This window comes from Lycorma delicatula, chromosome 12 (assembly GCF_047948215.1).
Source record: "Lycorma delicatula isolate Av1 chromosome 12, ASM4794821v1, whole genome shotgun sequence".
Taxonomy (NCBI): Eukaryota; Metazoa; Arthropoda; class Insecta; order Hemiptera; family Fulgoridae; genus Lycorma; species Lycorma delicatula.
In genome coordinates this window covers 60391870-60416373 of record NC_134466.1, presented here as the reverse complement: position 1 = coordinate 60416373, position 24504 = coordinate 60391870, and the positions used below count along the sequence as shown (strand labels likewise).

General features: G+C 35.5%; 1 protein-coding gene across 16 annotated transcripts in view; it reads left to right on the top strand.

Annotated features, from left to right (window-relative positions):
• LOC142333472 (uncharacterized) overlaps positions 1-24504 on the top strand; it is a 62896-nt gene that overhangs the window by 24973 nt on the left and 13419 nt on the right. For 14 of the 16 annotated variants that reach the window (XM_075380674.1, XM_075380680.1, XM_075380682.1 and 11 more), the window contains 2 exons: positions 6529-6678; positions 21707-21865. In XM_075380674.1, the coding sequence (XP_075236789.1) occupies positions 6541-6678; positions 21707-21865 (297 nt within the window). In that variant the 5' untranslated portion in view covers positions 6529-6540. The remainder of the gene's footprint in view (positions 1-6528; positions 6679-21706; positions 21866-24504) is intronic. The other 2 variants (XM_075380683.1, XM_075380684.1) reach the window with 2 other exon arrangements.

The following is a 24504-nucleotide window of genomic DNA, read 5'->3' as shown; positions in this document are numbered from 1 at the left end:
ATAAAATCAATTAGTTTAATTTTGTATGGCCCCTGGAAAAATAATATTTCTAAATTAATTACTTTTGTTCCTATTTGATAATATATGTTTTACAAAATCCAAATTGATGATTTGGTAGTATTTCTGTAACATTAATAATAGGTATTTGCTGTTGCACATTCAGTCAAATGTTATTACAACATCGCAAAATAATTAATTATACTTTACTAAAAAAATTAGCGGTATTAAAAAAACTTAATAACGCTAATGTTTACCAAAATTAGTTTTATAAACGTTGAGGTTGAAACAACTAAAAATGGTTTTTTTGAATTTTTAAAATTTGGAGCCAGAATATCAAGGGGGCCGGCCTTTTGTTGATTATGATGATTACAAAAATAAGATGTAATCTTTAAAATTATCAAATATAACAATATAGTATAACAGTTTAGATCCGGAGTAACAGTACAAGGTGAAAAGATAAAGATGCTACGATTTTGTGATGATATAGTAATTCTAGCCGAGAGTAAAAATGATTTAGAAGGAACAATGAACGGCATGGATGAAGTCCTATGCAAAAACTACCGCGTGAAAATAAACAAGGGCAAAACGAAGGTAATGAAATGTAGAAGGAATAATGAAGGTGGATCATTGAATGTGAAAATAGGAAGAGTAAAGATTACGGAGTTTAAAGAATTTTGTTATTTGAGAAGTAGAATTACTAAAGATGGACGAAGCAGGAGCGATATAAAATGCCGAATAGCATAGAGAAACGAGCCTTTAGTCAGAAATATAATTTGTTTACATCAAAAATTAATTTAAATGTCAGGAAAAGATTTTTGAAAGTATATGTTTGGAGTGTCGCTTTATATGGAAGTGAAACTTGACGATCGGAATATCTGAGAAGAAAAGATTAGAAGGTTTTGAAATGCGGTGCTATAGGAGAATGTTAAAAATCAGATGGGTGGTAAAGTGACAAATGAAGAGGGGTTGCGGCAAATCGATGAAGAAAGAAGCGTTTGGAAAAATATTGCTAAAAGAAGAGATAGACTTATAGGCCACATATTAAGGCATCCTGGAATAATTGCTTTAATATTAGAGGGATAGGTTGAAGGGAAAAATTGTTCAGGTAGGGAACGTTTGGAATATGTAAAACAAATTGTTAGGGATGTACTATGTAGGAGGTATACCCAAATGAAACCACTAGCATTAGATAGGGAATCTTGGAGAGCTGCATCAAACCAGTCAAATGACTGAAAACAAAAAAAAAAATCTCTTTTTAATTAACTTTTTTTTGAGGAGACCTTGAACCGTAGGACTCAAAATGCAAGGTTATATAAAAATAACCTCGTTATGCTGGTTCTTTGATATGCGTGTTTTTTTTTACGAAAATGGTTGGCTTACCATATCATATATATTTAGAATATCATCTTGTTACATCGATTTTTTAATTTAGTTGGTTTCATTGCTATACATATCTACAATCAAATCAAGAATACATCCTTTAATTAAAACAAACAATACATTTTTATGAAATATATTCAAAATTTCATTCGTGTTCCATCTATCATCATTTTTAGTCACTTTTATTATAAATAAACATACTCTGCCATGAAATTAAAAATATTTATTTTTATTATGATTAATATTTTTTTGGATGAAACTTTCAGTATTTTTGAAGAGTTTTCTGTAAGTAATATTATTTATTTATTTATATTAACCAAATAATCGGTAAGGCCTATTTGTAAAAATGTTGAAAATCATTTAATTTTAATCGCGTGTTTTTTTTTAAAAGCTTTTATTTAACTCGCTTTAGGAATAATCAAATCTTGCAACTGCTATATCTTTTGATCTATCGTATGAAAATCAATGAAATTTGGTACACGTATGTAACTTCGATGGCAATACAGCAGTACGGTGTCGGAATTTGATATGACGCGCTACCCCTACGCTAAAATCATGCATTTAGTTGAAAATTTTCATTTCTCATGAACTATCGTATGAAAATGATTGAAATTTGGTACACGTATGTAACTTCGATGTGTAAAAATAAATATTTTTTACTTTTTTTTTAGTCTTAAAAAAAATACAAAAAAAAATTACAAAAATATATTTGATTACATATAAAAACTATTTAAAAAAAAAACTTTTAACTAATATTAGTTAGTATTAACATTAATTAAAAAAAATAGGCGCAGTTTTTATAATTTATTTAAAACAACACAAAATTTATTTTTACAACAATTAATCTTCATTTTAATTTTCAATAAGGACGCGAGGAGGCGGAAAGAACCTTTCCAGTTGAGACTGACTGACAAGTAACATTCTGGGAAAATGCTTTCTTTCTACAAATTGAACGCACTTTTTCCGTTAAAAGTTTCATTTTAATAAATTATGAATTTTTATTTAATGATTTAATAATTACGATTACAATTATAATAATGATAATAATTAATAATTTTTCAGATTACCGTCAAAATGTAATAACTCTGTGCAAGATTTCTAAATTTAATTTTTATTTTTAATCTTATTACCCTTAAAGGTCATCTCGGTGCAAATTTGAACCATCAAAGAATTAAAACTTGAGTTATTTTATTACAGATAAATAAAGTATATACAGAGACTAAACAACCTCATTAAACAAAAAATGTATTTTAAAATACAGCAAATTTCTAAAAATACTGATTCGAAAAGATTGTTATAAAAACTGCGCCACGCTTTTATTTAACTAAATATTTTCATTACTTTTAATTTTAAAATTTAATAACTATTACATTTATTTATTAGATATTTATATAATTTATTTTTTACTTTTCAGTGCATTTTTATATTTGTTAATATATTATATTTTTTTGTTTAAAATTCTCAATTTGATTTAATTCTTATTGTTGGGTAAAGTTAACAAAAAACACACAGCTAGTATTTGCCAAAAGAAATTGGACTTTATTGAAAGTGTAACAAATGAACTTATGTTATAATCATAATCTTAAAACATAACAGGAAATTATGAAATTAGCATAACTTAAAAATACTTAGCATAGCAGCTGAATCAACAAATGAATAATGATGTTAAATACAAAAATACATGAATAAACATTTTTTAAAATACACAATGTAACAGAGCCTGAAAATAAGAGAACATAAAACACCTTAAATTCAAATTAGATACTTAAGACATAACATCAATAGAAAGTGGAACTGGAAAACAGTTGCACTGCTAACATATACTGTACTATGAAGATTAGCAATGAACAGATTTCATTAGGTTAGGAAACATTAATTACAATAACTTCAGTGTAGAAGGCGTTAAATCACAATATAATCACATTAAAATAAATAATAATACAAATGGAGTTTATTTTGATAGATGAGAATTCTTGAGAATACAAAAATCACAAAGTCCTAAAACATACCAGCACATCAGGAGTAATTTGCTTTAGGTTAATTTGCGAGAAGTATGATGAATACAAGTTGCAAGGCGATCAACAAGTTGCAGAAATAAATTAAGAGTTAATTACAATAACAAATCGTAATAATTAAACATGTAAAATAGGTAAGCCACCTATCATGAATGCAATTAAGTGAATAAATGGTTTTCTTTGAACTAAACTTAAAAGGAATTGCCTTTACTAGGATTTGAACCTTAGAACTTTCGACTTCGAAATCAGCTGATTTGCGAAGACGAGTCACCACTACACCGACCGAGTGGGTTGACGTAGATATCTTCTTTTTTTTTTTGGGACCGGACCTAGGCCGGAGAAGCACGACTCAATCCTAAGGGTGCCTTTGCCTCTAACCTCCCGAATGACCATGCTGGACCCGGCTATACAGTTCCCAGCACGGGGTACCACCCGGACGGTCGGGACTGGGTTTTTTTCTAATGCCTCGCCTCCAAGCGTAAGTCCCCCTAGACGGACCTCCACCCGGGACTTTGGTCTTCCTTCATGCTTTATCTCTAAGTGGAGGACCCTTCATCCGGGACTCTGGTCTTTTCATTTTAACCCCCTAACAAATCCCTTGGAGTCCCCTTTCACTCATCGACCGTGAGACCCCTCGGCACATCCCACGCCTCCTAAAAGGGGCTAGGATGTAGGTATCCTAAACGATTAGTTCCAAACCGTAAAGTATTTTTTCATCCATATTACAACTATACAACTTTCTGTAGCGTTTTTGTGTTCGTGTTTATGCTTTAATGTATTTTTTGAAATACAGCATCCTTAAAAAAAAAATGTGAAAATTCCAAAACACCGCAGAATATGTCGTTATGCAAATTTCATGAATCCCTTCGGATACTCTTTGAACCGGTATCGAGAATTATGTTTATTGAAATAAGTTTATAATTTAAAGCGAGTTTTATTCCCAAATTTATTCAAAACTTCGGAATTTTAACGCAACAAGTCTCAAAACAAATTACAAAATTCAAGTCTCAAAGGTAAATCGTTCGTTGCAGTTCTTAAATAATTTGTATTTTTTACTTATATCTTTAAAACATTTTACACGTTGTAATCTAACAGCTCACGTGACCTTGAATGAGCGTTGTAAACTTTATTGAATTAATGCTTATCATGTTATTTTGATATTTACTGGAGTCGTTTGACACTTTCCTTTTTTTCCCTTTCCTTTTTTGTTAGGGTGGCAAAAAAAATCCCCGGTTAACTGAAATTTATCGTCTGTCTCAAATAAGATTGCGTAAAGGAAAGTTATTTAATAGCAGTATATTAATCCTACCCTACTAAAAGGCATTTGTATGTGTGTCTGTGTGTTGGTCAGGTGAATACTTGTTATATTATTACATATCTCTATATCGTATATATATATCGAAGTTTGGTAAAATTTAGTACTTTTTAACTGGGCCCGAATTTTCGAACGAAAATCGCAAATATCTCGAAAAACGGTTGGTCCTAGCGCTGTGAAAAAATTTTGACCCCCTTTCCACGACATTCCGATTCGCTCCCAGTGATACCGTTTGAATGATAATATTTCCAAGTGCCCCTGGGGCGCCGTTTGAAAATTGAGGAGGGGTGCAATATGGTGCCACCGTAATATTTCGGCAACCGCTTGTCCGATTTTCATAATTCAAACGACGTATATATCATCAGATCGAGTGGTAACTGTTTAACGCATCGGGTACTCTTGTACACTCTTGATCGGGTACACTCTTGATCGACCGGATCTTGGTTATCCGGAAATTAAGTCGTTTAACCCTATGTTTTGATTGCATTCATCTACCGTAAAACGTATCGATCCGTTCTTTTTCTAAATACGCTCAAACGTGTGGGCTAGGGCAGCTGTAAAGTATGAAATTATGAAGACAAAGTAAAAAATAACAAATATATAATAAACTTTTTAAAAACCACTCGTATATTAAATTCAGTAAAACGTAGAAAAAAAATATGTAAAGAAAATTGTTGAAAAACACCACTCTCAAAAAGGTAAAAAATAATTTTAGGACGGTATCTCAGAATTGATTTGACAAGAAGCTTTGATAGTGATATGTAAGATTATGTGAAAGTCATAGCTTCAAATTAAAAATTTGATGTTTTTGCCAATTTTTTCTTACGCTTGATGAATGGACTAAAGAGCTCATGTCAACGTACAAATACGTGCATCACACTCTTTATCACCATTCATCAGTCATAAAACATAACATTTTTAATTTGAAGCTATGACTTTTACATAATCTTATATATTACTATCAAAGCTTGTTGTCAAATCCATTCTGAGATACCGTCCCAAAAGTATTTTTTACCCTTTTAGGGGTGGTGTTTTAACAATTTTTTTGCATATTTTTTATTTATTTATGTGATATTTTATCTATAAAATAATGAACTATAACGAAAACGTAGGCACCGGATTGTACCGATCACTAACGGAAAATCCCGATTCGTTAGTAACAATTTCTGAAGTTAAATTTCTAATTTAACTTTCTTTATATTAATTTTCATCATTAAAAAAAAAAGCATTTTTACGCAAGAGGTAATCAGTTTTGGACACCTAATAATCCCATTCCTAGACGCCGCCCGCCAGAGCAACCCCCCGAAGGGCGTAGCTGCGGAGGCGTGCTGCAGGCACGCCCAACAGCTACCTCACAACTAAACTTTTGTTATGAAGTTTTAATTTAGGTTCGATGTAGCCTGTAATAGAAAAAATTAACGGTTTACAAGTTCATTACAATTTAAACTTTAAAAGGTGGTTCATATAACAACAGAATATACCTATCACTTTACAACGAATCTTCTGTCTGACGGCAGCGCCCTCTTGTTTGTCAAAACCCAGTGGCGCACTCGTTATAAGAGGTAGGTATGAAATTATTTTTTAATTTCATGTTATTGGTCAAAACTACGAAATGGTAATAAAGAATAATATATTTAATTTGTTGTAAAACAGAAAAGCATGTCCTTGTTTAAAGTAATTATGGTATTAGTGATACCTAAGACAAATTCAGACTCACAAGAAGAGACTTAGTTCTTCTTAGGTACTATTACTATTAAAATTACTAATAATAAATACTTAGTAAGAGAACGTAAAAATAAATCTATTTTGAAATTTCAGGGGCCTTATTATATGTCAGCGAAACATTTGTATAAGTGTTCCAGGATGGGAAGAAATTCCGTAACATATTCCACTAAATTTGATATTATAAACGGAACGGCCGTAAGTTATACAGGAAACATTACATTTGATCGCGATATCGATGGATGGGTAAGTATCTATCTTCATATTAACATCTGTGATGTCTCATGAAGAAACGGAAAAAAACTTCAGGACATGTTCTATAAATTAAAATAAATAAAAAAGGATTTGAGTAGTTCTGCGCAAGACTGAATTTTCGTTCTTTTATTTTGTTTCCTTTTAATAATGTTTAGATCGATTTTAATCAAAAATTTTACCAAGAAAATAAATTAAAAAGTAATTAAATAAAAAATCACGATGAAAATAAAAATAAAATACAAATGTACATACATATCAATAATAATTTAAATATAATGTAACACTTAATAATTCCGACTACCTCACTATTTCGCAGTCAGAAACGCGGTGATTTTCAGAGTACAATGCCATTACCGGTAGACTTTTTTTTCATAGAAGTAGAGAAATCCCATTTAGGGACTGTGTATCGGGCTTGCTAATAAGGTGTTGTTAAAGTGAGTATGTATTCCTGCGCCTTAGCGACTAAACCTCCACCCCGCCATCACCCATCAGGCGAAGGTTGGCTTTCCCACTGAGGATTGTCTATCCCTCTAGTCACACGGAGACCGGACATAATTCGTAAAGCATGTACACGGCCCCCGTGCAACTGCTCAGACACTTCCAGTACCGACGGCGTCTCCAGAGGGGGATCGACAACGACGCTCTGGAGAGCCCCCGTCGACTACTTCCGGAGGCTGGTCAGCCCTCACCTCCCCTTGTCAGCCACGTCCGAACCGGTTCAGCGGCCGTTACTTCTCATGTGGACGACAATCACCTAGCGCGCCTGATCCTCTCTTCCTCTGCTCTGGACCGGTTCATTGATGTTACGACACTAGAAGAAATTCGATCCCACTTCTGTTTATCTTTCAATATCGTTCGGATGATGTCGTTTACTTGCACCCCGTATCGGTCCAGCGACTAAGCCCTATGATCAATCTGGTAAATTTGAATATGACATGCTAGGCCGTGTCAATTTCATCACAGTCACTATACCTCTTCGTAGTACTCCTACCCATCCTGTGCAAGCAGTCGAAAAAAATTAGGTTAATTCACGGTCCTTATCTCCATGAGTGCGTTCCGTCCAGCTCGTGACATCTTTTACGAGTCGGAACGTCCATCGATCCGTCTCGGCTATACGCCACCTGTCACTCTAGTGCCTAATCGTATCGTCCACAGCCTCCTTCCTGGGGCTATGACAGCTCTCATCTCTGCCTGCAAGTCTAGCGGGGGTATTCGTGTGATCACCGACGATGCCTCGGTACTGACTGTGGGTATCCCGCGATAACGCGTAGGTTTAGCCACGCTTTTGGCTCAGCAACTTTCTCTTGTTGCGAGCCTTTGCCAACGCAGCCCCAAACTGGCGCACCGTACAACACCACCGAGGCGTACACACTGGATAGCAGCCTTCTCTTCCCAGACCTCGGGCCACCTGTATTACAAATGAGCTTGGTCAGCGCCTGTACCACCCGTTCACCTTTCTTAGTAGCTTCTTCTACACGATTGGTAAACGTTCTGTTTTTGTTTAACCACACCCTTAAGTAATTTGTGGTTGGAGTGGAATGTGCGGTAGTTCCGCTTCCTTGGAATCGAAGCGGGCCCAGTTTTGTCGACTACTGACTGTGACTCGGGGTATAAGCGCGTGTGAAAAATAAACCACTACACAGTCAACATAACCCTTAGATAAAAAATACGTACCCAGTGATCACACGATGCTCAAAGTAGGGAACGCTACCTGAATACGCCGGACAATATTGCTAACAATGGATACCGTAGATAAAGAAACGTCAACGTTCCAATTTGCAGCATAACAACAACCCACGCGATTTTAAGTTTCTTATGGGCTTTAAGTTGTAAAACTAAATAAAACTGGTCTCACAATTTCATCTGTAATTTTTTAGAAAATTATTCATTAAACACAAAAAACTTACCCGCAAATAAAATATATGTTTAAATAACTTTGAAGGAAAAAAAAGAAAAGTTAGAAAAAGTTAGATTTTAAATGAAATAAAAAAAAAAAAAGATAGAAACATGACAGAAAAAACTACATTAGTTTATCATTTTTATTTATCCATCTTATTTATTTTTAATTAAACAGATTTTTTTGACGTGAAACATCTTTAAGATCACACCGAAACGTACGGACCAGAACAGAAATTTGTACCGTAACGAAAAAGTCTACATCGTCCTGCCTTAACAACTCCCTAACTATTAGTCTCAGAGACGTAAATGCGGTGTCATTTTATAACTTACACCTTCAGCTTTGCGTCACTTGTGAGCGGGTTGGCGGGGAGGGGGCACAGCACAGATCGGTCAAAACTGGCGCTCTCGCTCATTTCCATTCAATATAGCTCATGACTTAGACGTGATAGCGCGCTGATTCGTGTGTTTGCGTTTAGAGTTTGTCGAGATTGATCTATTTAAGTAATAATAAATGTATTTTAGACAATATTTATGTTTAAAAAATTAAAGTAAACATGTAAAAAAGTATAAAAATTCAATACGTCAGCCTCAGCCGGCCCAAAAGCCAGCCAGAAATAAAGATTACGCATATCGTTGGAAAGATGTTAAGAGCCACGCACAGGTACCCCAACATCCGATGTCCCGAACAGCGAGACTTTTTCGGGAGCGTCGTAAAAGTGGCACGTCGCGCTCATTGAACGACTTCGATTGCGCGAGCACCTCTACCGCTGCTGTACCCAATCTAATGGACATAACGAGTGAAGATAACACCCGTACATCTGTCGAAGACGTCCTCGATCTGATGGATATCAACATCAGTCGAATTGATGCGGTGCAGGACCATCGGCGTGCAGCGGACAAATTATTCAAAACTGGTTTTTGAAAACAATTCGTTTGGGCTATCTGGCAGCGTTGAGGTCATTGGTCAGCGTTGACAGACCGATCAATTTATCTGCAAAGTTGGTCAAATGAAGGAACTAAAATTTTCCATCGGAGACTTTCAGTTTTGTTCAAAAAATTACGATGGTGGCTTTCTCATTTAACTGTACAGATAAGTTGGCCGGTCTGTATCTCGTAAGAACTTCATCCAAGGTCTGTAACATTTCATATTAAACCAATGGCCGTGCGCCCCGACACAGCCCCACCCGATTTTTTTTTTTTTTGGTTATATTCCAATTTTGAAATGACTCTGTTTCTGGTTTAATAATAATTACTATTTAAATTTATTATAAAATGGTTTTCTGTATTTTCATAAAAAAAAAACATGTCCTGAAATTCTTTACGTTACTTCGTTATATATTCTGTATAAGTTAGAATGTTGACGTAAATGTTTATGTATATACCGAACGGTCAGGGGCTTTGCCCCCTGAACTATTTCTGTATTCATTATCCTCATGCTTGTAAGAACAACACTCATGAATAATAATTAATGCCTCTTCTTTATAAAAGCTGTCAGTTTATTCTAATTTCTTCAGAGCAACAGTTTGGTCAGCAGAGGATTCGAAATTTTTTGAATTATGCAGGATTCAAAATAATTTATCATCAGCTTAAAAAATTGAGTTACTGTTACCTGTACTGTTATCAGTACAATAGACGCGTAAAAGGTATTTTGCATGGTTTTTAGCGTAGTCCGAAAAACAAAACTAGTAGGAGACAGCGAAAATTCGTTTCACATCTTTTATTTACTTATTTATTTTTGTTAAAAGCATGAGATTATACTTTTAACTTTTTTTTTTAGAATTTTTTATTTAAGTAATTTTTATGGTTATTTTATTTATTTTTTTATTTTCTTGTTAATAATGTTTTTTTTCTAGAACAGTTTCTGAACAACATAATCTAAAAATGAACTTTTATACAATATTTACAGCTTTTCTCTCTGTTATGTTTATATAAAAATTATTACCAAAGGAGTCTACGAAACAATTTACATACTGTTACCCGTGTGAGAAGCATTGACTCTCCAAGTGGAGAATAATCAGTTGTAGCGTGTGCCGTGCGATCTATTTATTATCACCGAAAAGTGGAATCCGGCAAGACTAATATAAATTTTGCGTACACTGTCACACATTTAAACCTGTTTTTCTCGATAACCGATAGGGATATCAAATAAAACAAAGAAATTTTTCGTAGAAAATTTAATTTCAAATACTATTAGTAGTTTGTGAATTCGATTTGACAAACGGTTTGGCTATAGAAAAATTGAATATCGGCAAAGGAATATAATCCGATTGTTATCGCAAACCATTAAAACGGCAACCATCTTAAAACCGCGAAACATTTTATAACGTCTGTAGTCCTACGAACTTCCAAGTATAAAACGTTATGTTCATACAAAAACTTTAGCTCTATCGGTTGAAAAGTTTTTGTGTTGTGTAAAAGAATAACAGACTCATAGAAACAAATATATATATTGGGTTTCATTACTTTATAAATACAGGATTATTCAAAGAAACGGGAAATTAAATAACGTTAATGAAAAATTTTTTTAGAAAATGAATTTTATTTCATGTAATTGTACAAATGTTGCCATTTTAGGATACATACATTTTAGTTTATTTTTTAAAGATGACATCTTGCAGGTGACCTCCCCTTCTACGTAACCACTCACGAAGTCTCTTCGTTAAATTTTTCATGGTTTGACGTTAACATCTCGACTGGAATTCGCAATTGCTTCTCGGATCTTTGCCTTCAGTTCTTCCATTGTAGCAGGTCTGCAGTGGAACACTTTGCTTTTAAGGTGACCCCACAAAAAGTAATCGCAAGCTGAGAGATCAGGCGATCTGGGAGGCCATCTAATGTCACCGTTTCGTGAAATGACACGTTGTCCAAACAATCAGCGTACAGCTGCCATCGATATTCGTGCAGTATGTGACATTGCTCCGTCTTGTTGAAACCAGGTTGTGTTAAGAATCGGTGGAAATCTCTTTTGTTGTTCCACAACAAAGGTTTCAAGCTTGGCTACGTAACGAGCCGACGTCGCTGTAATCGCAAGACCGTTGTCATCCTCAAAAAAATAAGGGCCTATAACACCGTAAGATGACATAGCACACCACACGGTCGCTTTCTGGCTGTGCAACGGACGCTGGTGTAGCTGCGTAGGGTTTTCTTGCGCCCAGTATCTAAAATTTTGCTTGTTATCAAATCCACTGAGGTGGAAATGCGCTTCGTCTGACATCCACAGTTCGTGAACAGACTCTTCGTTATCATTTATCTTCTGAAGCATTACATTACAGAATTGTGCTCGCACAACTGCATCGTTCGGTTTCAGTTCCTGGACGATCTGCAACTTGTACGGATGGTATTGCAAGTCCTTCACTAACATTCTTCGAACACTTGAACTATGCGATCGTAAACATGCTGAGAGACGACGGATTGACCGATGTGGACTTCGTGTGACAGCATCTTGTAAAGCTTGAACATTCTGTGGTGTACGGACGATTCGCTCAAGGCCTGGAGGTTTCCTTTTCATTGCCGAACCGGTTTCCTCAAAATTAGATATCCTTGTTTTAATTGCATGTGCTGATGGAACACGGTCGTGCCGTCCCAGATTAAAATGACGGCGAAATTCTCTACGCGCTCCCTCCACACTGTCATTGTTTTTGTAAAACGCTTTGATAGCAAATGCACGTTGTGCACCACTCCAAGGATCCATGACAACTAAATGGCAGGTTAGGTTAGAGAGGCTGCCGCCACTTATCAAGTGGTACCAATCGCCCACGGCTATCAACACAAATTTCAAAATTTCCCGTTTCTTTGAATCACTCTGTATATATATCACGAAATTCGTTAGAATTTCGCCGGTAAGAGTCCGCAGAACTGGACGGCAAGGAGAAGTCAACGAATTATGTTTACATTCCAAACACGACCTAACATAAAAGTGAAATGAAAATGGGGAAAAAATAAACATGAAAATTAGATTTGTAATAAAGAACACTTTCAAAAAATACCTCGAATTTTGTTAGACAAGTTTTTTTTTCCATTTGATTCACCGCGGGACTCGAATATGTCACTTTTTCTTTTTTTAAAGGTGGCTTTACGAATCGCGACGCTAGGTAGCAGTACTTGATAGTACTAGGTAGCGTACAAAAACTTCATAATGTACTTCTAAATAATAAAATTTAAAAGAAAATATAAAATAGCATATTTTAATAGTAAATTCTCTTATGTAAATTAAAGTACTGAAGATGAAACATTTTTTTTTAATACCCATCACTTCATTAAAAAAAAATAAAAGTATTAGTTAACAAGAGAATATCCTACCCTACTAAACGGCATTTGTATGTGTGTCTGTGTGTGCGTTCCCCTTAGCTTAGCACCGGAATGTACCGATCACTAGCGGAAAATCCCGATTCGTTAATACATGTCTCGTAGTGGTCAGGTATATATATACTTGTTATATTATTATATATCGATATGTCGTGTATATATATATATATACCGAAGTTTTGGAAAAATTTAGTTTTTTCTAACCGGATCCGAATTTTCGGACGAAAATGGCAAATATCTCGAAAACGGTCGGTTCTAGCGCTCTGAAAAAATGTTTGACCCCTCCATGACACCCACTCCGAGTGGTACCGTTGGATGATAATATTTGCAAGCGCCTCCGAGGCGTCGTTAAGAAACTGGGGAGGGGATGCCACTGTAATGTCTCGGCAACCGCTCGTCCGATTTTCACGATTTCAAACGGGGTATGTATCAGCAGGTCGAACGCTAACTGTTTAACGCATCGGGAACATTCTTGATCGACCGCATCTTTGTTATCCGGAAATTAAATCGTTTAGCCCTATATTTTGATTGGACTAGCCCGTCATAAAAATTAGCGATCCAATGTTTCGCTAAATACGCTCAAACCTGTGCGCTAAGCTAGCGCAGCTGTAATTTAATACTTTTTAACCGGATTATTTAAATAAAAGAATAATGTAACAAAACGGGGTGATATCCAAAAAATTTACAATGAAATTGTAAACCGTACGGTAAGAGTCTCGCAGATATTTCTTCCGCTCTGTCGGATAATTTTCGGAATGTTTATGCGTATCTGTTTATATGCTACAGTTCTACCATTCCTTTATTAATGTATCTTGCTCGCTCAGTTGAGTGGAATTGGGTTGATGAAGTGGGTCTGTTATGTTTTAACCTTTTCCCATCACAATGCTCCGCGCTTCTTAGCGCTCCGCAAAAATAGTTGGTATCTGATTGCCTCTCTTCATAGTCTTATGCTACCCTCTTGTGAAAAAATTTTCAAAAAATTACAGTATATTAACGAGATTTAACAGATTCTGACAAAAAAAAAACCTTACGATTGGATATTTTTTATGCCTGTAACAACAAAAAAATTGAAACCGTAAAAAAATTACAATAATTTAATTGCAGAATTTTTTTTGCGCATTTCTACCGCGTTTTTTATTAGCGAATTTTTTTTTTTTTTTATTTGTGTTTATGAAACATAGTTTGCTGATTAAAAAAAAAATACTTTCAAGCAAATCGGTTGAAAGTTTGGCAAAATATGATGAAAAACCCGTGTCATAAATTACAGATTAATTAGCATATCAGTTTCGAGAAATTTTTATAGTTATTTATTTTTTCTTAGCGTTACATATAATGTAAAATTTATTTTAAAAACTATAAGACTTCCTTAGAGCATTTATTACGTAAAAAAACTTTTTTTACAACAGAGTATTGCTGTTACACGCCACGGGGGGGGGGGGGGCAATAGAGTTCATGAAACGCATAATAATTACCCCAGTAATTACAAGCTATTCGGTACAAACAACAGTTATTTTTTACGTTACTATGTATATAAAATCGTAATATATATTATATATATATAATATATAAAATAAGAAATTACGAGCGCGCACTAGTTTTTACACCAACATATAAATCGCAATATGGGAGATTCCCCAAAAAAACAAAAGAATGAAATAGATGAAAAATAATAAATAACCTAAACAAATAAAATGAAGTAATAAATTTATAAATAAAAAGCTCTTACCCCTAGTTGGTGATATTTTGGCGTGTGTGATACACGAGAAAGCATCCATCTATACAGAGTGGTACCTCACAAGCCACACACCTCCAGACTGATCTTACGCGAATGCCGTTTGCCGAGCACACAACGCATTGTCTAAAACTGTTTGTTCCCTCACGTTTAGGAAAATGTCTTGCTTCACAACTTTCAAGACGTAAAAATTCACGATTTCTTACATAAGATCCTCGTGCAGAAAATCTCGTAGGAGATGATGAAACAAGCCCTTTCAAAACCTCATTTCGAAACCATCAGAAGGATTGGTTCTTCTCCATCTTATTGCCGTATTATTTATTATTATTTATTATTTATTGTAAGCCGTATAAGCATTGACAAGGAGCATATCAAAAATGTGGAAAAAGAGCATATCAAAAATGTGGAAAAAAAGTTTTTTCGTCCATTTTGTCATGCGCCTATGTAAGTAATAGCTTGAAGACAGAAGATAAGATTGATCAACAGCCCCCATATAATTATTGTAATCTACAATCATTACAGGTCTCACGACATTTTCTGTACCGTGAATTGTTACACTGTATTTACCCTCTTCAGCAGGCCCATGAATAGAAGACAGAAGTGTTACCATTCGCTTGTCATTGAATAGAATACAAGATATTCCATCCAGTGTCGTACGACAGGCTAACCGGTGTCTGGTCAAACCTAATTGTTTACGTCTGTTTCGTGTGAATTCAGCTGGCATTCCAGCACGATTGGATCGAGCTGTTCCACAAGCTAGAATTCCCACATCTTTCAGTCGTCGATATAATTGCAGGGATGAAAAAAAATTTTCCATATACAAATGATATTCACAATTTTCATAACCTGCAATTAGATTGATAACTGTACGTTCAGTAATTTTTTCGTTTACATTTTGTTCCTCTCGTTGTCTCCCGAGATATACATTCATATCGAATGTGTACCCAGAATTATCGAAAAGTCTGTAAACCTTTATTCCAAAGCGCTTTCGTTTACTAGGTATATACTGCCGAAACAAGACTCTACCCTTGTAGGCGCATAAAACCTCATCAACTACAATTTGTTGTCGTGGATTACAGAGTTCACGAGATTTCTGACGAGCAATTTAAAATATTTCGCGTACTCTCCAGAGACGGTCATAGTTACCAGTTTGCATTTCTGATTCTATTGGTGGATCCTGGTTAGTGAAGTGTAAATACTTCAAAATATGAAGAAAGACAGTTCTCGGTAATGTATTCCCAAACCAAGCGAAATGGGAAACCTCGTCAGTCGACCAGTATTCTTGTAAAGTGTGTCTTACAGTATGACCCATTTCCAGGATGATTGCAAAGAAACGTTTCATCTGGGCAAGACTAACGTCACCTTGAATTCTGTCCTTAGGTAATGGCCTATCAGGTCTACGGCTTTGAAAATACAAATTAGTTTGTGATGTTACTTTTTCAAGGATAGCCCCAAAAAACAACATAGATACGGCAAACGGCGTCTGCCCATGAATACGGGGATCAGGAATATATTCAGGCACATTGTGTAAATTCCTACGACGCTTCTTAGGCCGACCTCTCTTATGAGGAGCGGATTTAGCCAAAAGGTCGGGATTCTTTACAAATGCACCTGGTTCCGGACCCATAAAAGGCAAACTGTTTAGTGTGTCATATTTACACCTATCAGTACAAACTAACCAGGGATTTCCAAGAACCGGCAGACGACCTTCCAACTCGTAACCTTCGTCATCTGTAACTATTTCGTCATTTTGGGCCCGGTCAGTTGGATTTTCTTGTAACTCCGCCGTGTCAAGTTCCTCATCTTGGAGAGGAAATTCAACAGCTGGTTGCATTTCAACATCCAACTGCACTGGAGAACGATAATGGATTTCATGAAATATATTACCGTTTCCTTCAGCATGTGGATGTAGAAATGAACCGGCTACATTTATTTTCTGTTCCGTGTCAGTATCACTAATCGAATGACCTGGATCATCATCGTCGCTACTAAAATTCAGGAGATGCGGTTCCGAAAAATCGTTACTCCTAATTTCAGTATTTTTGATGTCGTCCAAGCCCTCAAGGTCGTCACTGTCATTTTCGTCATAATCTGAAAGTTCTTCGTCAAGAGCAAACCTAATCTGTTCGTCATTCATTGTCTCGATAAAAAAAAAATTACGGCAAATAAAAAAAAATCACAAATTTAAAAAAAACGCCCTATATGTGAAAAAAATCGCACTGAATAAAAAAAAAACCGATGTAATTTTGAAAAAATAATGAAATAATATATTACCAACGGAACGCCGGTTTGCGATAGTAAGTTACTTACTGCAGTTCACTCGTACTCACTCACACAATAAAGTAACATATGTTAGTGTAAAGAAAGAGATTCAGTAAAAACTACGTTTTATAAAAATCCCCTCCACTTAAAAGGCTATTCGGATTGACAAAAAACTATTTTTACTGTATACTGTTATTCATTACGAATCGGTATGTGTTTCATTGATGCCGATATCTTTTGTCAGAAAAGATTTATTAGGCCTCAAATAAAAGTGACACATTTATGACCACAAATTCCTTTTTTTTTTGTGTGTGCCGTATAACATAACTTATTATGTGTTTCAATACATCGTTTTGTTGCTAATATAATAAGCTAGTTTTGTAAATAATAAATAAATCCGTAACCCTCATAGCAATTATAATACACCAGTCACACACACACACACACAAGCACATTTCTGAGAAAAAAATGGTCATATTCTTTCTTGTCCAAATAAAACATTTTAATTCGTATAACTATAGTTCAAATTGTATAATAAAACTGATTTCTTTGTGAATATAAAAAAATATAACCGACTTAGATCCCATATAAAATGATTTTGTAACAGCGTTTTAAAACTGTCACCGCACAGAGCCACTTTACTGGCTTCCTGATCTGAAAAGGTTTTAATCGCATATGTTTCTTTAGTGTAATTATATACAATTACCATGGAATGTCAATCAGTGACAGTTACTTTCAAAATGTGTGATTTTATTATACGGTCCACTTAACCGATTTATAACCGGTAACCACGCTCAAAAAATAAAAATATTTGGTACATAAATAAAACTGTCTGTAACAAAACGATATTGATATCAAAAAAGGTAAGACACTACACTTCTATTTTCAAAATCTGTTATTAATTTAGAATTTTGTTTAAAAATAATACATGGTAATATATTTAATTGACAATAGATGTACAATAATAGATAATAAACAACCGGCTGGACTTAATTTATAAGTAATACACATCACATTTACCGAAATAATAAAATTCTTATGATTATTCGTTGTTTAATAAGTGAAATTGGGTCGGTAAGAGTTTTCTGAGTAAGATTTTCTGTCGGTAAGATTTTTGAAATTATATGTTTGGAGTGTCGCTTTATATGGAAGTGAAACTTGGACGATCGGAGTATCTGAGAAGAAAAGATTAGAAGCTTTTGAAATGCGGTGCTATGTTAAAAATCAGATGGGTGGATAAAGTGACAAATGAAGAGGTATTGCAGCAAATAGATGAAGAAACTCGCATTTGGAAAAATATAGTTAAAAGAAGAGACAGACTTATAGGCCACATACTAAGGCATCCTAGAATAGTCTCTTTAATATTGGAAGGACAACCCACCGGGTTGGTCTAGTGGTTAACGCGTCTTCCCAAATCAGCTGATTTGGAAGTCGAGAGTTACAGCGTTCAAGTCCTAGTAAAGCCAGTTATTTTTACACGGATTTGAATACTAGATCGTGGATACCGGTGTTCTTTGGTGGTTGGGTTTCAATTAACCACACATCTCAGGAATGGTCGAACTGAGAATGTACAAGACTACACTTAATTTACACTCATACATATCATCCTCATTCATCCTCTGAAGAATTATCTAAACGGTAGTTACCGGAGGCTAAACAGGAAAAAAGAAAAAAAGAAAAAGAAAATATTGGAAGGACAGGTAGAAGGAAAAAATTGTGTAGCCAGGCCACGTTTGGAATATGTAAAACAAATTGTTACGGATGTAGGATGTAGAGGGTATACTGAAATGAAACGACTAGCACTAGATAGGGAATCTTGGAGAGCTGCATCAAACCAGTCAAATGACTGAAGACAAAAAAAAGAGTTTTTTAACAGATTTTTTGCTTATTATATGGAACGCTTATATTAAACATCGTTTAAAATCTATTATCTATTACATATATTTAACATGAATTTTTTTATTTTATACAAAACTAAATTAATAACAGTTTTTGATAATAGAATTGTAGTGTCTTAACTTTTTGATATCAGTATCATTTTGTTAAAAGCAGTTTTTATTTATTTTTCACAAATCTTTGCGTGTTGAGCGCAAGAAATGGTAGCTGCGAGACTCTTACTATTCGGTTTACAATTACATTGTAATTTTTTTGGATATATATTAGCTTGTACTTGTACTTATAATCTTTTAAATCTTATAAACCGATGAAGTAATTTAATTGATTCTTTTTCCCCATATTTTAATAATTTTTGTGATGGATATGAAATATGAGGATCGTTTAATAATTAACGAGTAAAATAACAGTAGAAAAATTATTTATTCAACAATAATACTAAAGATAGTTTTCAATATAATCCCCGGCTACATTTTTACACTTCTCGCATCCTTCTGTGACTTTTGTTATTTCAGTGTTAAAAAATGGTTCACTTCGATGTCTGAGCCGTTATTCAACATTCTCGGCCAATTCCTTCTTCCCGAAATGGTTGCTACGTAAAAACTCTTAGATGACCAAACAAAAAAAAAACTCTGTCGCAGTAACTGCGTCAGGAGAGTGGATTTTAAGTTAACCTTGAAAACGTACCGTTTTCAAGGTTAAGGGAAAAGGCTGGGCAAAACCCAGCCTTTTCCCTTAAACTCCGGTTCTTGTGAATCGATTCGTTTGAAAATCTATATAGCTGTATTCCTAATATGTATTCATCATCCCACCAAGTTCAGTAAAAATCGGTTAAGATTTCCGTCCGGTATAACTGACGAAAAAATTCCTATCCATACATACTCGAATGTATGGATAATGACCGGGTGCAGTAACAAATTCCAAATACTTTGGAATCCGCAAAAAATATGATTGTACGAAATTTGAAATTTAAGGTGAATGTGGCAACACCCCCGACTCGACTTTCTGGTGTCTTTTGAGCGGTATGATAGTAAGTATTATCTAGCAGAAGAATGCCTTTTGTGAGAAAATCAGGACGTTTACTCTTTACTACAGGTTTAATTTTATTTTCTAGCACGTACTACATTATATTTGCTCTTGATTTTAGGTTATGTATCAAATAATCACAATAAATTGGACTTTTATAGTTCCATAGTATCATTACGATCATTTTACCGGCTGACGCTATGGTTTTGATTATTTTCCTTGACAGACGAACTCGGATGTTTCCATTTGTTATTCTAACTTTTAGATTCCGGCACAAAATGATGAATCTGAATTTCATTACCGGTTATTTATACGATCTAAAAAAATGCATTACCTTCGGCTAAAGATCGTAGTTTAAGTTTCGTACAAATATGAATTCACTTGTCACAGTAATTTTGAGTCGACCATCACGGAACCACTGTGAAATGTCTTTTGGTCGAAAAGTTTATCGTGAATTATGTAATGGACATTGTCGATCCTTACAATATGAATTACAGCGATTTACAAAATTTATGTAATATAATTAATGATATTTTGCAAAGCGACATCAAAACTTCCACCAATCTTCCACTATGATGAAAATCCATGACATCCCAACCTCGTAGTGGAAGACACCAGCCTTATGACCCTTCCGGTCGCCACACCACTCCTCCCGTTCCTAGCCCCGATGGGCTTTAACGGGAGTCTTCTTTCGCCCTCTAACTTTTTACATCTCATAGTAATAAGCCAGGCCTTTTTGGGATGCCACTGATGTAAACGGCTCGGTAGACATTTACATCCGTGTTTTATAAACTCGGCTTTTACCTTCGCTGCAGGCCTATTCGGACATCTTGAATGTCCTACATCGTTGCCCTCTGAACTAACTAACCGAATTCGCGGAAACACGAACCCCGCGCTTAGTTCTACATTTTATAAAGCCAATTTGTGTATAAATGTCTCATAAATTCGAGGCGATTGAATAAATAACCTACCACCAAAAATGTTATCCGCAACAACGAAATTTATTCCTAGTTCCCTTAGTTCCCTTGACTTGGTTTCATTATGAACTCCGGTCTGGTCTTCCAGGGAGAGGCAGACAAACCTCCGACCCCAATCAACTCCATCGCAGAGTCCCGCGTGACATCTACTTTCACTTATCCCCATCGTCGAGATGCCACTATACCTTGCGGCTACATGGGAATCCATACCCTCGGCAGTTCAGTCGCCATCCCGCCGATAGTGATGCTTGCTCATTCAAACACTTCCCTCGTCAAAACGACGTTACACCTAACGGCTGCGTGGTTACCCATTCCCTCGCAGTGCAGCCGTCGTCATGACAATTGTTCTCGCCGATTTAAAGTGTTCAATTCGGTTATAAAAATTTTCACGGTTAGTGCATGTTTTATCATACCGTTTTAATATCCGCCAGTGAATTTCCGACCGTTTTTATATCTTCGACAAACACAAATTTTATTACAGGACGCTATTGTTCCACGGTATGTGATTAAAGGGGTGACATTTTTTTAAATAAAAAAGTAATTGCTGTAATCAAAATCCATTTCAAACAGATGATATTCTCTATGTCAGGGATGCCATTTGAACATTCAGATAATTTTATGTTTATTCTATTAAATAGCTTTTCCATTGTTACTATTTGTCTCTTTTTAATAGTTAATTACCCTCGTATACAATAATAAAGCAGTTTTTTATTTGTATTTGTATAAGTCGACTTTTACCTCACCCGGTATTTGTAATTCAAATCTTTTATCGATATGTTGATGTGTATAACAGGAAACTAAAGTTTTTCCCAATATTATATAAAATTGAAATACAATTAAAAATAGTTTCTTTAAAATTGATAGATTATAAATTTTATTATTTTGTATGCAAAAAAAAAGGTTTTCAACTTCATTTAAATTTTAGATTAAAATAAATGTTGATAGAAAAGGAAAAGTTGGGCCTTGGAGTAATGTAATTACCATCACACTGAAAATGTGTGAAGCATTGGAAAGATATGGTAAAAAACTTGCTGAAGATTTTTTTGCAGCAGCCGGTAAAAAATTTGAATGCTCATTTAAAAAAGTAAGTTTTATAATTATTATTATTATTATTATTATTATTATTATTATTATTATCATTATAATTATTATTATTATTATTATTCCACGGTGCATTCCATCCTGTTATACGGGTCGGAAGAGTGGGCCCAGGCATTAAGAGTTGCGAGAAACCGGAAGCGGCTCGCGCAGGTGCAACGCACAGCAGCCTTGCGAGTCGCTTCCGCGTATCGGACGGTCTCCGAGCCTGCAGTACTTGTGGTCGCCGGCGTCATACCCATTGCTACTTTAGCAAGGGACCGCCAGGTGAACTACAGGAGGCGAAGACCGGGTGACCATTGCCAACTAGGAACGCACTCGCACGTTCCTCGCATGGCAAGAGACTTGGAACCACGAGACCAGAGGACGATGGACCGCAAGGCTTATCCCTCTGGTCAGACCGTGGACGGAGCGATCGCATGGAGAGGTGGAGTACTACATGACCCAATTTTTAACGGGTCACGGGTACTTCCGCGCATACCTCCATGTCATAGGGAATCCGCCGTTCCCCGACTGCCTGTATTGCCCCGGTGTACGGGACGACGCTGAGCACACCTTTTTCAAATGTGCTTGGTGGGCGGCAGATCGAGGGACACTAGAGGCGGATCTCGGAGCACTGAATCCCAACAACGTGGTTGCGATGATGCTCCGTGACCTGAGCAGCTGGGAAAGTGTAGCCCGATTCGTCGGCAACATTCTCAGGGCCAAAAAGGTTGACCTGGATAGTCCTGAAAATTAAGTAGCACTTAATCAGGCTAGTATAGGAGGATTCGACCGGAAGTAATGTGTTAAACGGTTCCGGGTCGAGTCCTGGTAGAAAGGGGGGTGGTTTTAGTCGGTAGTCTGCTGATAGTGATTGGATAATACCATCAGCGGGAGCCCAACACTCCGTGCGTAAATGCATTTTCACCTCCATCCGCAAAAAAAAAAAAAAAAAAAAAAATTGTTATTATAAACAGGCTAATTAGTTCTATGTTTTATTATAATATTTTAGAGAGTAGTTATGTATTTTTATCTCACTATGTTAAATCGTTGAAAGTCAGAAGCACTTAACTCACCGGGTTGGTCTAGTGGTGAACGCGTCTTCGCAAATCAGCTGATTTTGAAGTCGAGAGTTGTAAGGTTCAAATCCTAGTAAAATCAGTTATTTTTACACGGATTTGAATACTAGATCGTGGATACCGGTGTTCTTTGGTGGTTGGGTTTCAATTAATCATACAACTCAGAAATGATCGACCTGAGACAGTACAAAACTACGTGTCATTTACACTCATACATATCATCCTCTGAAGTAATCTTGACGGTGTTCCGAAGGCTAAACAGAAAAAGAAAAAATCAGGCGCATTTAATAGGCACCGTAAACACCGTTTACATCCCCACCATAGACCTCGCAGCACCATAATAGGCACCATAAATCGCAGTATTTATTCAATATGTCCTCCGACAAAAACAGACAGTTTGTTGGAGAAATTTCACGTTGTTTAACAACCTGCGGTGATAATAATTGTTGTCTATGCTGACGAATATGGGGCCCGTTCAACAGGTCCTTTGGGATTGATTCCAATGTTCAGGAAAAGTTCAATTCACCCAGAGTTGTACAGAAGTCTCGTAGTATTATATGGTAGTGTTCCGTCTTGTATGACCCAATCAGGACGCTCTTCAATGATATCCAGGTGTGGGAATCAACCCACCGGCTTGGTCTAGTGGTGAACGCGTCTTCCCAAATCAGCTGATTTGGAAGTCGAGAGTTCCAGAGTTCAAGTCCTAGTAAAGCCAGCTATTTTTAGACGGACTTGAATACTAGATCGTGGATACCGGTGTTCTTTGGCGGTTGGGTTTCAATTAACCACACATCTCAGGTATTGTCGAACTGAGAATGTACAAGACTACACTTCATTTACACTCATACATATCATCCTCATTCATCCTCTGAAGTATTATCTAAACGGTAGTTACCGGAGGCTAAACAGGAAAAAGAAAGAAAAGGTGTGGGAATCAGCCAATATCAAAACATTTGTAGACACTTTTTTCCATCCAAATTTCCTTCAAAAATGTACGGGCCGATTATACGAATATTCCAGATGCCATACCGTACACTACATCAGTGGTGCCTAAACCTTACCCAGGCTGGAGCCAATTAAGAATTTCAAATTTTTTGGCGAGTCACATATATATTTTACTTCTAATATTTCAATTTAAAACGTATATAATATACAAAAAAATTCGTAATTTATTAAGAACTCAAATACAAATTAAATATAAGAATTTTATATTTTAATGTGAAACATGACACTGCATTTCTTCTGCCAGTTTCTAATACTCTGGTACACACGATGTTATAGCTAAATTCATGCAGTCGTTCAGATATTCATTAGTTATCCTAGATCGGTACTTTGATTTTAGCAAATTCATTGTTGAAAAACCACTTTCGCAAAGGTAAGTTGATCCAAAGTAGGAGTGTAACCTTTGAAATGTTTTTTTTTTTTTTTTTTTTAAGAGTAGATATTGTTTTCTCGTCTACGAGTATCCAAAAATCTAGTTGTGATATTCTTGTTTTTAATTTTAGATCAGATTGAATTTCCATTTTTAAATTAGTAACATTTTTATTTATCATATTTGCAATTT